Source organism: Ornithodoros turicata, chromosome 2 (assembly GCF_037126465.1).
Source record: "Ornithodoros turicata isolate Travis chromosome 2, ASM3712646v1, whole genome shotgun sequence".
In the NCBI taxonomy this organism is placed as follows: Eukaryota; Metazoa; Arthropoda; class Arachnida; order Ixodida; family Argasidae; genus Ornithodoros; species Ornithodoros turicata.
Genome location: NC_088202.1, coordinates 41,837,753 through 41,850,424, shown reverse-complemented (window position 1 = coordinate 41,850,424; position 12,672 = coordinate 41,837,753). Strand labels below are relative to the sequence as shown.

At 47.3% G+C, this 12,672-nt stretch overlaps 1 protein-coding gene across 1 annotated transcript in view; it reads left to right on the top strand.

Annotated features, from left to right (window-relative positions):
* The first annotated feature begins 4,409 nt into the window (after positions 1–4,409).
* LOC135384562 (trypsin-1-like) overlaps positions 4,410–12,672 on the top strand; it is a 42,873-nt gene continuing 34,610 nt past the window's right edge. The window contains exons 1-3 of the mRNA XM_064613759.1: positions 4,410–4,573; positions 4,818–5,004; positions 5,329–5,397. Coding sequence (XP_064469829.1) covers positions 4,410–4,573; positions 4,818–5,004; positions 5,329–5,397 — 420 coding nt within the window. The remainder of the gene's footprint in view (positions 4,574–4,817; positions 5,005–5,328; positions 5,398–12,672) is intronic.

Below are 12,672 nucleotides of genomic sequence, written 5' to 3'. Positions count from 1 at the left end.
CAATTTTGCCGCAAGCTTTAGGGCACGATTGTGCTTCCGAATTTTGCCTTGAGCTACTTGTTTGATGATAACGGGGGTGCAGAGCAATTGTGTCGTGCATGTGTACTAAACCTTCACTTTTAATTAGAGGTGTGCGAATATTGAAATTTTCCAATACGAATCGAATATCGAATATCACACATAGGATAACGGCTTCTAAGAGTTAATTAAGTTAATTAAGCCCCGAAAACAAGCATCGTCACAGTTGTGTTCTGCTGATCCTTAGAAAAATGTCCCAAGTGCTAATGAGGAATATGTATTAATGTTTTGGCTTAGCATAGGGCATACATGCTTATATGCACATGTACAGTAAAATTATTTTTACAATGAAACAGTGTGCTGTTCTCATGAGGCAAGCTGAAAACCGCAAGAAAAAACTTTCATTTCAAAAATCTTTCATGAACAGTGAACACCTGTGTTGGCATTGTAAAGTGCTGGTGAAACAGACAGAATGGAAGTGAAGAGCAATGACATGTTCAGAGTGTGGGATGATTTAGCGATGAGCACCTCAGAAGGAAAATGATGGTGGCAAGTGATCCCTTCTCGCATTGACAATGCCTTCCGCATTTGTCGTGAAGGCGAGAAACTGCACGGTTTCACTGCTCTCACGCGTGACATCACGCGTTAGACCATCGTTACTTACGGTAATGCATAGTTTGGAACGGCCTCATGCATTATAGCGCAGTAAAACTGCGATCCTCGACGATGTTGTATGGCTGTATCACGCGTGATTGTTTCCGCGACGTTCGTATTCAGCGCTCCTTTCATTTCACGGCGGAAATCTGCGCGCGGGCCTCAAACTTCGTCGCGCCGACGGCGACGCGCGTGAGTCGCGAGCAAAATCGCTCCGTGAAGGTCCGGCTTAAGGCTATATATGCGTCTTGCTATCATCTGTAACAACAGCTAGCGCAGTTTCAAATGACTGCAGCGTTACTGTCGCCCTAGTTGGCGCTTTCATACGGTCGCAGAGCGCCGGAGTTGGAGAAACTATGTCGAAATATCAACACGTCCCACTCCTCGATTATCGCCGTCATCGCACGCGACCATGATTCTATCATATATCGCTGACAACCCCAAAACGAAACCGAAAAAGACGCATTCGAAACGCAGGTTTTGGCTGTGCATGCAATTGGACGCTGAACAGCAGTGTTCAGCTCAACGTCAACAAAATTTCGATATTTAACCGTAATTTCACCGAACTGTAGGCCTCATACGAATGTTCAGCGTTCTCTAGCAATCCACTAAAGCCGCGACAGTGCTGACGATGTATGAAACGTACCGCGGTCTCGGGTTTCGCTGGGGCGGGCTCTAAAATGGCGACCGCACACAACTCCGTACTAGTTTCGGTTTCGGTTACCGAACGTATAGCGACGCATTCGCAAACGAGCGTACCTGGGAAGCTCCGCGCGTCGCTTTGCAGCTGTTCTACTATTCATGTTCGTCGCCACAACGTACAAATTCCAGTGCGCAGCCCGAAACAGCTTCGGAATAAGTTGCTGTGATATGCGAAAAAAAAAATCGAATACATATTCGAACTTTTACGAATACTCGAAAACTTCGAATATCAAATTTTGGAATACGAATATGAACCGAATATCGCAAATATTCGAAATTTCGAATATTTGCATACCTCTACGTTTAATGCTTGTCTAGTGAAGCCTCATATGCTGTGAAATAATTCTGCAACTTAGTTTATCGCGTAGGCATAGAAAGAATCCCGCCGCAAGCTTTGTGTTTGACGATCGTAGCAATGGCTTGAGCCAAAGTTTATTATTGCTTGTGGTTGATATTTGGGTGTCCAAGAACACTACAAGGGATTGGTGTTGGTGGACAACGTTAAGTAGTTATAGATGTAGTTAAACTACATTGCAGTAGTTAAAAAAGTAGTTACTCCCCTGAAAAGTAGTTGAACTACTCAATCACAAAGTAGTTAGTAGTTATAGTTAAACTACTGTAGAAGTAGTTAGTGGCCATCACTGCTTACTATACGCCCTGGTTTGACGGCTAGGTGAAAATTTGCGAAATGCATGATATGGAAACCAATGTGTCCTCGTTCGGGGTTTGACAGGCAGATGCCCTCTTATGCTGACTTCTTTCACGTAGGAACCGTTTTGTTGCGAACCGGTTACCGCTATTATTTTTCGGGTTCTGCTCCGGTTCGGGTTCTACAATGTCATAAAAATTGCTGTTCGGGTTCGGGTTCAGTTCCGGCGCAAATAACGGTTCGGGTACGGTTTTCGGTTCGGGTTCGGTTTGACACATTAGTTAAAGCTCTGCATTTCCCGTGAATAACCGCCGATATCTGTTTGGGAGTCATCCACTAATAAAAAAGCATGATAACAGTTATTTAGGTTAGTTAAGCCTAGCTGGCATCGCGGTCAGTCGATAAGTAAGTCTCTGCGACAGCTCCCTCTTATGTTTAAATTTGGTCAAACGCTGGTTCGCCTCGTTTACTTCGGGTTTCGTTTTTTCGTGAACCGCGCGGGCTCCGTGGACTGCAAAGTAGTCGCCTGCTCCGCAAAAACACCCTCTACGGCGCAGGATGGCGCAGCACACGGTGATTAGCGCAGTTTGACGGAAATGACGAAGCACTTCCATCAATGCTAGTGTTGTCTGATCAAGATACCTTCTCAGGATGTCACTGGGACTTCAAAATTACACCAAACTCGGATGTACGAGCACTTTTTTTTTTTTCACCCTCATGATGAGTGGCGCATTCTTCATTCCTGTGGTGCACTTCTTCTTAATACAAAACAACATAAAGTAGACGTGAGTAGGATTTGAAACGCTACGACTGCATTTGAATGGCGGTTTCATTTGTTAATATGATATGCAGCAAGCAGAAGCCCCAAAGCAGGCAGAACACTTTCTCCTCTGGAGGTACGTAATATATCCGAATTTCAGTGTCCGGAAATCGATGTCCGGTGGACATCTCTGGGAGCTTCGTGGATGGACCTCCGCGGCTGCTTCAAGAATTGTCCGAATCAGATCCCTCACAGGATGCTACAAGGAGCACTTATTGCAAGAGAGAGAGAAACCCGGGTCGTGTAGCACTGCGGAAGGTCGACTTCCGGTGGATCAACTGAATATCTCAAACCAGAAGAAGTTATAAACACAGACGCTATATTCATGGTGAGTTAATACGCCAAGCAATTCCTAATTTCGGTATTGTTTGTGTACACAATCGAATTAAACTTAGACACATCATCCTTCATTTTGATTCGCAGCCGAAGCTCGCGTGACAAACAATACCTGTCTTTCCCGTGGAAGTTCTGTAAGAGCTCAGGTTTCCAACTCCGCGTACTTAGGTGGTGGGGGAGACAGAAGTGAACCTGCTTTCCTGCTTAGGGTGAGAGCATCTTTGCTAACACGGTCTGCATTGGTGAACCGTGTCTTGGAATACGACATAACGGTCGGCGGCGCTATTGCTTGTGATACTGCTCCATGGCAGCATTTTTCAACGTTTTGGGCTGTTTTGCCGTACGGGCCTCTCCTGCTGCCTGTTTCTTGAGTCTTTTTTTTTTTCACTTTAAAGTTCTGCGCTCATTTTTCGTCCGCTTTGGCACTTTACAAGTCATCCCACGGACGTCCTAGAGATGATTGTGGTGTTCCCGAGACGATCCACATGGGCATTGTCTTTTGTGTTGTGCGCGTGCCTCGCGCAGTTGGTTCTAGGCAGTCTGGTTTTATGCTCGTCTGAATAAAGTAATGTGGCACCCACCCTCAACTGTCTTGGGCCCATCGCATTACAATTGGCGACAAGCGTGAAACGGAGCAGCGGGAGACTGTAAGTCGGACATCTACATTCGCTAAAGGGGAACTTCGTTGAGCAGAAGGTGTTTGGCCGGAATCGAACACTAGCGTCATGCCGGGAGTGGAGAAGCTGGAGCGTTTTCGAATGGTCGCCACGGACTGGGACGACTACAAGGAGCGAGTTGATCAGTACCTCCTAGGGATGTAGTTCGTTACCGGAACCGCTGCGTTTTTGTAACCAAAGAACTATGTAAACTACTAGAACTAGAACTAGGTAAATGATATGTTTTTACCTGAAGCAGGAGCAAATTAGGAACGAAATTAAACGGGAATGACCCTCGTATATTGCGTGAAACGTATAAATAAATTTAAACGTATAAACGTAAATAAACGTATAAATTTTATCGCCCGTTTCTTGATGGCCCGTTATCGCCCGTTCCGCCATCTTGGCTGATGACCTTCTGACCTACTTGGAGGACTTGAAGGATGCGTACTTACAAGTAGAACTGGATGAAGAATCGCGAAAACTCGTGACGATAAACACACCCAAAAGATTGTTCCACTATAACAGTCTACCCTTTGAAATTTCGTCGGCGCCAGTGATCTCCCAAAGAGCAATGGAAAACCTGCTTCAAGATCTGCACCATCTTGTCGTATACTTCGATGACATAGTGGTCACCGGACACAGCGACGCGGATCACCTGAGAAACCTCAACCTCGTCTTGTCGCGCCTTCAAGAAGCTGGTCTGAAGCTCAAGATCGAGAAATGCGCGTCCCTGAGGTAATATATTTGGGCATTTCATCAACGCAGATGGCCTGAGACCAGACCCAAAGAAAACCGAAGCCGTGCGAGCAGCACCCACACCTACGGATGTGAAATCACTTCAGAGCTATTTGGGGCTGGCAAACTTTTATCGACGATTTCTGCCAAATGTGTCAACAGTCCTTCACCCGCTGAATCAGCTGCTAGAGCAAGGGACGCCTTGGCATTGGAGCCCTAGCCAGGAGGCTGCGTTCCTTCGCAGTAAAGACTTGCTGTCATCTGCAAAGGTTCTGAGCCACTACGACCCCAATAAGAGCGTCGTGCTTGTCTGCGACGCATTCCCTGTAGGCCTCTGTGCCGTTCTTGCTCATCGAGAAGTTTCGAGTGAAGAACGGCCGGTGGCTTTTGGAGAAGCCTTGGTCCTGCGGATCGAAACTACAGCCACCTGGGTAAAGCAGCATTGGCCTTGGTATTCGGCGTTTCAAAATTTCGCCACTATCTGTGGGGACGAGAATTCGTTGCTGTCACGGATCACAAGCCCTTACTGGGTTTGCTGGCTGCGGACAAAGGAATAACCGAGACCTGTTCGTCACGTGTTCTATGATGGGCGCTAACGCTTCCCGCATAAAAGTACAAGTTGACCTACCGCCCAGGGAGCAGTATTGCTCACGCCGATGCGTTGAGCCAGTTGCCACTGCCTGCAGAAGCACTCTTCGTGCCCAGACCACCTGAGGTATTCATGCTGAAGGGTGTGTATCCACGTGTTCTCTCAGCTAAAGTCGCTGCTGAGGAGACTTCATAGGACCCTCTCCTCGCACGAGTACGAGAAGCACTCTGGTCTGGTACTGAAGTGCCTGCTGGGCAACAGTGGAATGTATTTTCTACAAGGGCGGCCCAACTAAGCATCCAGGAAAACTGTCTTGTGGGGACCGCGGGTTGTCATCCAGGTGTCCTTGCAGTCGGAAGTCCTTCACCTACTGCGTGAGGGTCACTCGGGAATTGCCAAGATGAAAGCTATAGCGAGGAGTCACGTCTGATGGGACTCCATTGATGATGACATCACTGTTACGCTTCGGAGTTGCAGGGAGCAACAAAGAGCTTCCGAAGCGTGCGTCTGACATCATGGCCGTTGCCAGAACGCCTGTATCCCGCCCTATCATCCTGCTTCCAATGGAGCCGCTGAACGTGCGGTGTAGCTGATCAGACACAAACTTAAAGGGAGGGACCGCAACGGTTGTGCCCAAAATTAAGTGAAAGTTGATTTCAGCAGAGACCACCCCCCAGATGCTGACAACAGCCTCCGTTTCGTATAAACGTGCGCGTATAATTTATAAACAGCGAAAACGATAAAGCGAAAACGATAAAGCGAAACCGAAACTATGAGAGCGGGCGGTAGCATCGGAATCGAGGAGCGCCACGCCGTGACGTCAGTCGCGAGATTCGTCTGCCGTGATTCCCATGTGTTGTATTGCATTGAAGACGCCAGGAAGCACGTTACGCTCAACGTGCAGTCATGGAAGCCGACTCCGCATCAGAATAGAACTCCACGGGACTTCAGCCCGATTCAGACGTGTATTCTAATGAGGAGAATGACTTAACCGCCACCATAAACCACAACGACTCGCCGTATTCGACGGACCCTGTACCAGTGCGCGCGTCGCTTGAAACCGAGGCCTCGGACCCATACACTGAAGACTGTCGAACTCGGAGTAACTAATGATGAGTTTCTAATAGGTTGTCGCACATTCTTATACAGGGTGTCCCAGAAAACGTGTCATTGAATTATAATAAAAAAACTACACCAACTAGAGTCATGCGGTCAATGGCATTTGTTCTTACTGGGTTTTTGCCACCTCCTCATGTGAATGTCGTGTAACGTAAGTTTAATTATGTAAATTTTTGCGAGCTTAAGTCGGAAATTTGCCTAGTAAAGGTAACTTTGTAACCCCGCCAATGTGAAGAGCGTGTCTAATTTAGTCAAATTAATGATAATTGACAGGGATATTCAGGAGCTATCCCATCGGAGAAAATAGCCGAACATCATACTCTACGGAGGTCGCACAGAATAGCGCACGATGAATTTTTCAGCGCAATCTTTGTCAGTCCGACGAAAGGAGGTTGGAAACCCAGCCCTCCCCGACGTCGCAGAAAGAGAGAAAACAGGCACGGCTTATCATGTCCGACTTTCGCTGGGATTTTGCTTTCCCTCTCCCAATTTTAGGAACTGTTACTTTTTCTACTATCACTCTGTGGGCTGGCTTCGGAACCTCCTTTCGTCGCACTGAGAGCGATTGCGCTGAAAACGTCATCGCGGGCTATTGTCCGGTGCTCCGAAAAGCATGATATTCGGCTATTTTTTCCGATGGAATAGCTCGTGAATATCACTGTGAATTATCATGAATTTGAGTGTATTCGGCACGCTCTTCATATTGGTGGGGTAAAAAAGTGACCTTTACTTGGCAAATTTCCGAGTTCAGTTCGCAAATATTTACATAATTAAACTTGGAGTAATGACATTCACATTAGGAGGTGGCAAAAACTAATAAGAACAAATACTGTTGACCGCATGATTCTAGGTGGCGTAGTTTTTTTATTATAATTCAATGACACGTTTTCTGGGACACCCTGTATAAGTGCCACGGGTGCACGCGTAATATGAAACATGTTGCAGGTGCACATGCGGTCGGTGCCTCCCGCAGGTGCCACTCCGAGTTCCCGCATGAGCCGTCTTTTCGTGTCGAACATTCCTGGCTCAAAATGATGAGAACATATCGTTCTCGAGCTGGTCTTCCTCCACTTGATTTTGCGCAGCGCCATTTCCCACTCCAAACGACGTTGTTTGGCCGTCGGAAACTGGAAATATGCTACGTCTGTTGTTGTATCCGACCTGTTGCCACAACTGATTATACAGCATGTCTTACCGGCCATCGTGGTGGGTGTAAGATCAGTGTGCGACGTAACGAACACAATTGCTACGGTAAATTTCCTTCGTCAAAACTGCCAAAACACACAGCAAAGCAAGGCGGACGGCGCGGGATATCTCGCGACTTACATCACGCTCGGTGTTGCTTGCAGAAAAGCGCTCGTGGCTCGCACTACCCTGTCACCGAGCGCGTCATAGAAGAAAATCATTTTTATCAAGTTTGACTCAGTTTTCGAAGGAGATATTTTACAGGCATGGTCGTTGATGGCTAAAGGTGACGAATATTCGAAAATCTCGGAAGGGACCTTATGCGGATTCTCCCTTTAAGAAAGCAACTTCAGGTGACGTCTGTACGCAGCTGGCACGGATTCTGCTCAGCTACCGTATGACGCCACACGTAACGACTGGCTGTAGTACAGCGGAGCTTCTTATGGTACGGAAGCTGAACACTGGAATCAACCTGCTACGCCCAGACCTCAGATCGTCTATGGCTCAGAAGCAGCTGAAGCAAAAACTACAGCACGATCAGAGATCGCGGCCATCCCACGTTTTTTCACCTGGGGATAACGTTTATGCTCGCAATTTCAGGTCAGGAGCTCTCTGGATTCCCGCAACCGTGACAAAAACTTCAACCCCCCCCCCCCCGATGCTGTCTCTGACGTAACTGACGTAACAACTGCCAGATGGACGTTATTGAAGGCGTCACCAGGAGCACCTCCGCCGTGATCTTGCGGCTTGACGGGAACCTTGGGGGATGATGGGTCATCACCCACCTTACCAACAAGGGTCCGGAAGTCTATGCACATCGCCGCCTCGACCCGCTTCTGTCACGAGTACGTTGCCAGAGGAATCGACGCCACCAGTTTGTTCGCCAAGGGGTGGGCCTCCTCCGGCCGATGATTCACCATCAGTTGCTTCTCCTGCCAGCGACACTGGATCTTCCTCACCTGGGGAAGTTCCCATTATGCTTCACCACCGTTACATCCTAGTACAAGAGGGCTGCATCTAGTCGTGCGGTTTGAACCGTCGAGTGTGTTTGAATATGAAACAACGGGGATTGTTTGGATTTTGGGTGTTGGTAAGCGTTTTTCACATTCGAGGTTACAGGGGTAGGGATTTTGGTGTTCTCGAGATGATCCACGTGGACATCGTCTTTTGTGTTGTAAGCGTGCCTCGCGGAGTTGGTTCTAGGCAGTCTGGTTTTCTGCTCGGCTAAATAAAGTAATGTGGCTCCCACCCTCAACTGTCTTGGGCCCATCGAAACATTACAATAAAGGATGTCCTAAGGACTTTTTGATTGTCTATAGCTGAATGTTCTGAGGACATCCACAAGTCATCGTTTGTTTGCTGGTATAGCTCGTACGCCGGGATGAGGCATGGCATGTAAAAGGTTGAAGACCGGACGTTGGTACGGTTCGGGGGCGTTGACGTGTCACGAACGTGCGGGTGCGAAGCAAAGCATCAGACCGAACCGGAACCGAAAACCGGAAGGAACCGTTATTTTTGCGGGAACCGAACCAGAGCAGAAGCGAAAACATGGAGAAGTGTCATAACTAGAAACCAAGCCAGCGAAGGGGGCATCTCAACATATGAACCGCCATGATCGATACGATAGGCCTAGAGTGTTACGAACGGTTTCTCCTACGAGTTCCGTGCGCCATTCTTTCATGTCGCAGCACAAAGTTTAAACCGTACGGTACTCATTCCTTAAGGAGTCCAAGCGCGCCAGTGATGGCAGAAAAAAACAATCACACTTCGCACACGGCATGACACACGGAGCCCAGCGGAAGCTGAAGCGACTTCCATTGGATTGGATATCATTGCGCCGCACGCACCTGGTCTTCATACGTGAAAAAGATGTGGCAAATCCGGTTGAATCCAGAATCTCGATCATGGCGCCTCCCTGACTTGGACATTGGGAGAAGGTATTGCCTCCGTACAACTCCTTTGCTCTCCCCATTCACTCTCTCTCCCAGCTTTTCTTCTAGCCTCTGTCCTTATGATTTCTATGACCGAAAAGGCCGTCGCCATCTTGGAGCTGAACCGGAACCGAACCGACTTAGAAATTTGCAACTCGAGTCTCCTATACAAACAGAAATGCATAGCTGTACGCCCGCATCGATGGAGACAACGTCGGACAACCGCGCTCTATAGTTCCGTTTTCCTGTGGACAAGCGTTCTTGTCACACCGTTGCGGCCAGCACGTTGGAAGTATAGGGAAGATCATACCGGAACCGTTTGTAATGTAAAAAGGTGATCTCGTTGGAGGCCATTTGGGGATAGAGCAGGGCATGTACTAGTATAACATTGCTGGAAATCTTTACTATTACTCTAGGACATGCGAAGAGAAATAATGCTTTCGGAACTTTCGTACCGGGCATATACCTTGTGCAATGAACTGGTTCGGGACCGGTTTAGCGCATGTAGAACCAGTTCAGAACCGATATGGTGTGTCCTCCTAGAGCTGAACCTGAACCGAACCATTATGCCTGGATCCGAACCGGACCGGGAACAAAATTTGTTTTGATGCTCTGGTGCAAAGTCATAGCCAGCGATACCGGTTGAGGACGTAAGGTGGGATGCTTTTGCTGCACAGCGGCGAGTTCAGCGTCGCTGGATTGAGCTTGAGCGAGCACCGTGTAGTCGCCGTATTTACATTTTACGAAGATAAATTGTGGGTTTGTAACGCTTAAAGTTCATTTTTGTTGTACAAGAGTGAACTTTTCAAAGGTTGAACAGCATGATGCAAATATATTAGGGCACAAGTGCCCATCATACTCAACAGTGAACAAGTGGCGTGCCAAGTTTGAGCGAGGGGATTTTGACACCAGCGACGGCCGGAGGACCCGGGAGACCCCTAACGTTATCAACACACGAAATTATTGATTGTACATGATGGTAATTGATGTTCTGAGCCTGGAACACATAGAAGGGATGAACACATACAAAGCCTCAAGTGCCTAAGAAATTTATGTTGAAAGTACAGAGCAACATACTACAGAGCTTCTACCGGCTTACCTCGACGAGCGAATTTTTTTAATTATTATTATTATTTTAGCGGGACGACAAAAGCGGGAGTGGAACGAACTTCTTGGTGCCTGGTGACGACAACTCGTCAGCGAGGTGTGCTGGAGTAGCGAGCCCAACGTAAAGGTGAGCCAACCTCATCATATTTTCTTTTGCTTACAACAAACCAACATAGTGCCTTACTTCCTTCAATTTCGATCAGGCATCCCACTGGTTAGTCTTTGCCTGACCGCAATTTGGACGTTTCCTAGTCCCTGCATTATAATGCAGGGACTAAGGTCTAGCAAAGAATAACCAGTTGGATGCTTGATCCAAATTGAAGTCAGTAAGAAACTAAGTTGGTTTGTTGTAAGCAAAAGAAAATATATGTTTCATGAACTTTACCTGGCATTCGCCCGCGTGCTGGACTGCTTTATGCGATCGTGGCCCAGATAAATACCTCACCGGGACATAGAAAAAGGGTCATGGGTTAACGCTTAATGAGATCGGAAGTGTCGAACAGCATGCATGGTAATTACTGCGCCATAAAAAAATTGGTCTGATAATTGATGGCATGACTCATTGTGAAGGCCTCTCTGTCTCGAATAGCGGAAGTTCGAGAGCGAAATTGTTGGGCTGTAACGAAGCACGTCACAACTGCCTGACGTCGCAACACCTGCGGCTATAACAAAAAGTGTTGTATACTATAGTATACTATGTTGTATGCTATAGTGGCGGTTACCAATCATATGCGCCACAACACTGGCGACTAGCGGCCGCTACGGGTGTTCCCACTCATTTTAGTACAAACGCGTACTTTCTCATCAAAGTACCATAGAAACTAGGTATCAATTAATCAGAGCCATTCTATACATACAAAAAGAGGTATTTTCGAGAATAATAACAATAACTGGCTGCGTCTTTGGAGATTCTGCTGCCGTAGCGTGGTGCCATCTTCGGCCGTCCACTCGTGTCGGTTGTCATTGTTAACGTCTTCTTCTCCCCCTCTCTCCACAACTGTTACGGATGGACCTACGTGACTGTCGACGTTTGTGGCCCAATATGTCTATTGCTTTCATTTTTTAAGGGCCACCTTTAACTTTTTAACCACAGTAGCTTCGTGAGGTGGCATAATTACAATTGACTTATTCTGTGCCTTCAGGCTTTGAACGCAGCTGCGCATATGAGGCTTCCTTCATCATCATAGGATTTGAGGACGGCATTATCTTGTAAGAGGGCGACATACTTGGGATATACACCGATACGCCTCGGCACTATTACTTAAGCATTCTATTGATATCGTTTCGCAGAAACAATCACTGCTACTATACTAGAAAGGCGGGTCAATGTTGTTCGCGACAGGAAATGGATTACGACATGTTTCAGCAGAGCCGTGTTAAGGCCACCAGCTATTGCATGCTTACCTGATCATCTGGGACTGCAATGCATTTCGTCACCCATCGTCACTATAGTATTTGTTGTTGGGACTGAACAGGCGGCAGTATAAGGACGAGTTGAGCTGAGAGAAAGTGAGGTAACTAATGCATCAAGAGCAGCATTCCGGGACACCCCCCTCTGAAACCCGGCTTGACCTGATAGCAGAGGACTACACAAGGAAGCTAAGTTTACAGGGTGGTGTGTGAGTACGTGAGGAGGAACAGATTTAGGAAGGTAGAGGAGGACATATCTGAGGCGAACAATTTCCTTTTCGCGCCCTGACCTGATAACAACACCTATAACACGCCCGGGAGCTTTCGCGAAAAATAAAGAATGAGAGATGATGTACAACTGTGGGAACGAGCATGAGACTTTCCAGATTTTCGGGAGATTGCCGGATGAAATTGGCAGGTTGGCGCCTGTGATAGCCTTCTGAACGACAAATTGACTAAATGCGAGTTCTAAGGGTGCAGCAAGGACAACAGCTACGGTCCGCAGACGATACATAGACTACGTAATTTTATGATGATACCGTCAGTTGGTATCAAGAGTTATTACGAACTAAAATAGAGGAAACTGACAATTTGGCGCCAGTGAGTGCCACTTGGGCGACGATTTGGCGAAATGTCTGAAGTATATAGATTGGGCTGGTTGGTGTAAATCCACAAGCGACTAAAGAACAAACACGAAACAACAACAGAGCGACTGCTGTGTGATCTTGTCTCCTGGTTGTTCTTAGGTCGCTTGAAAA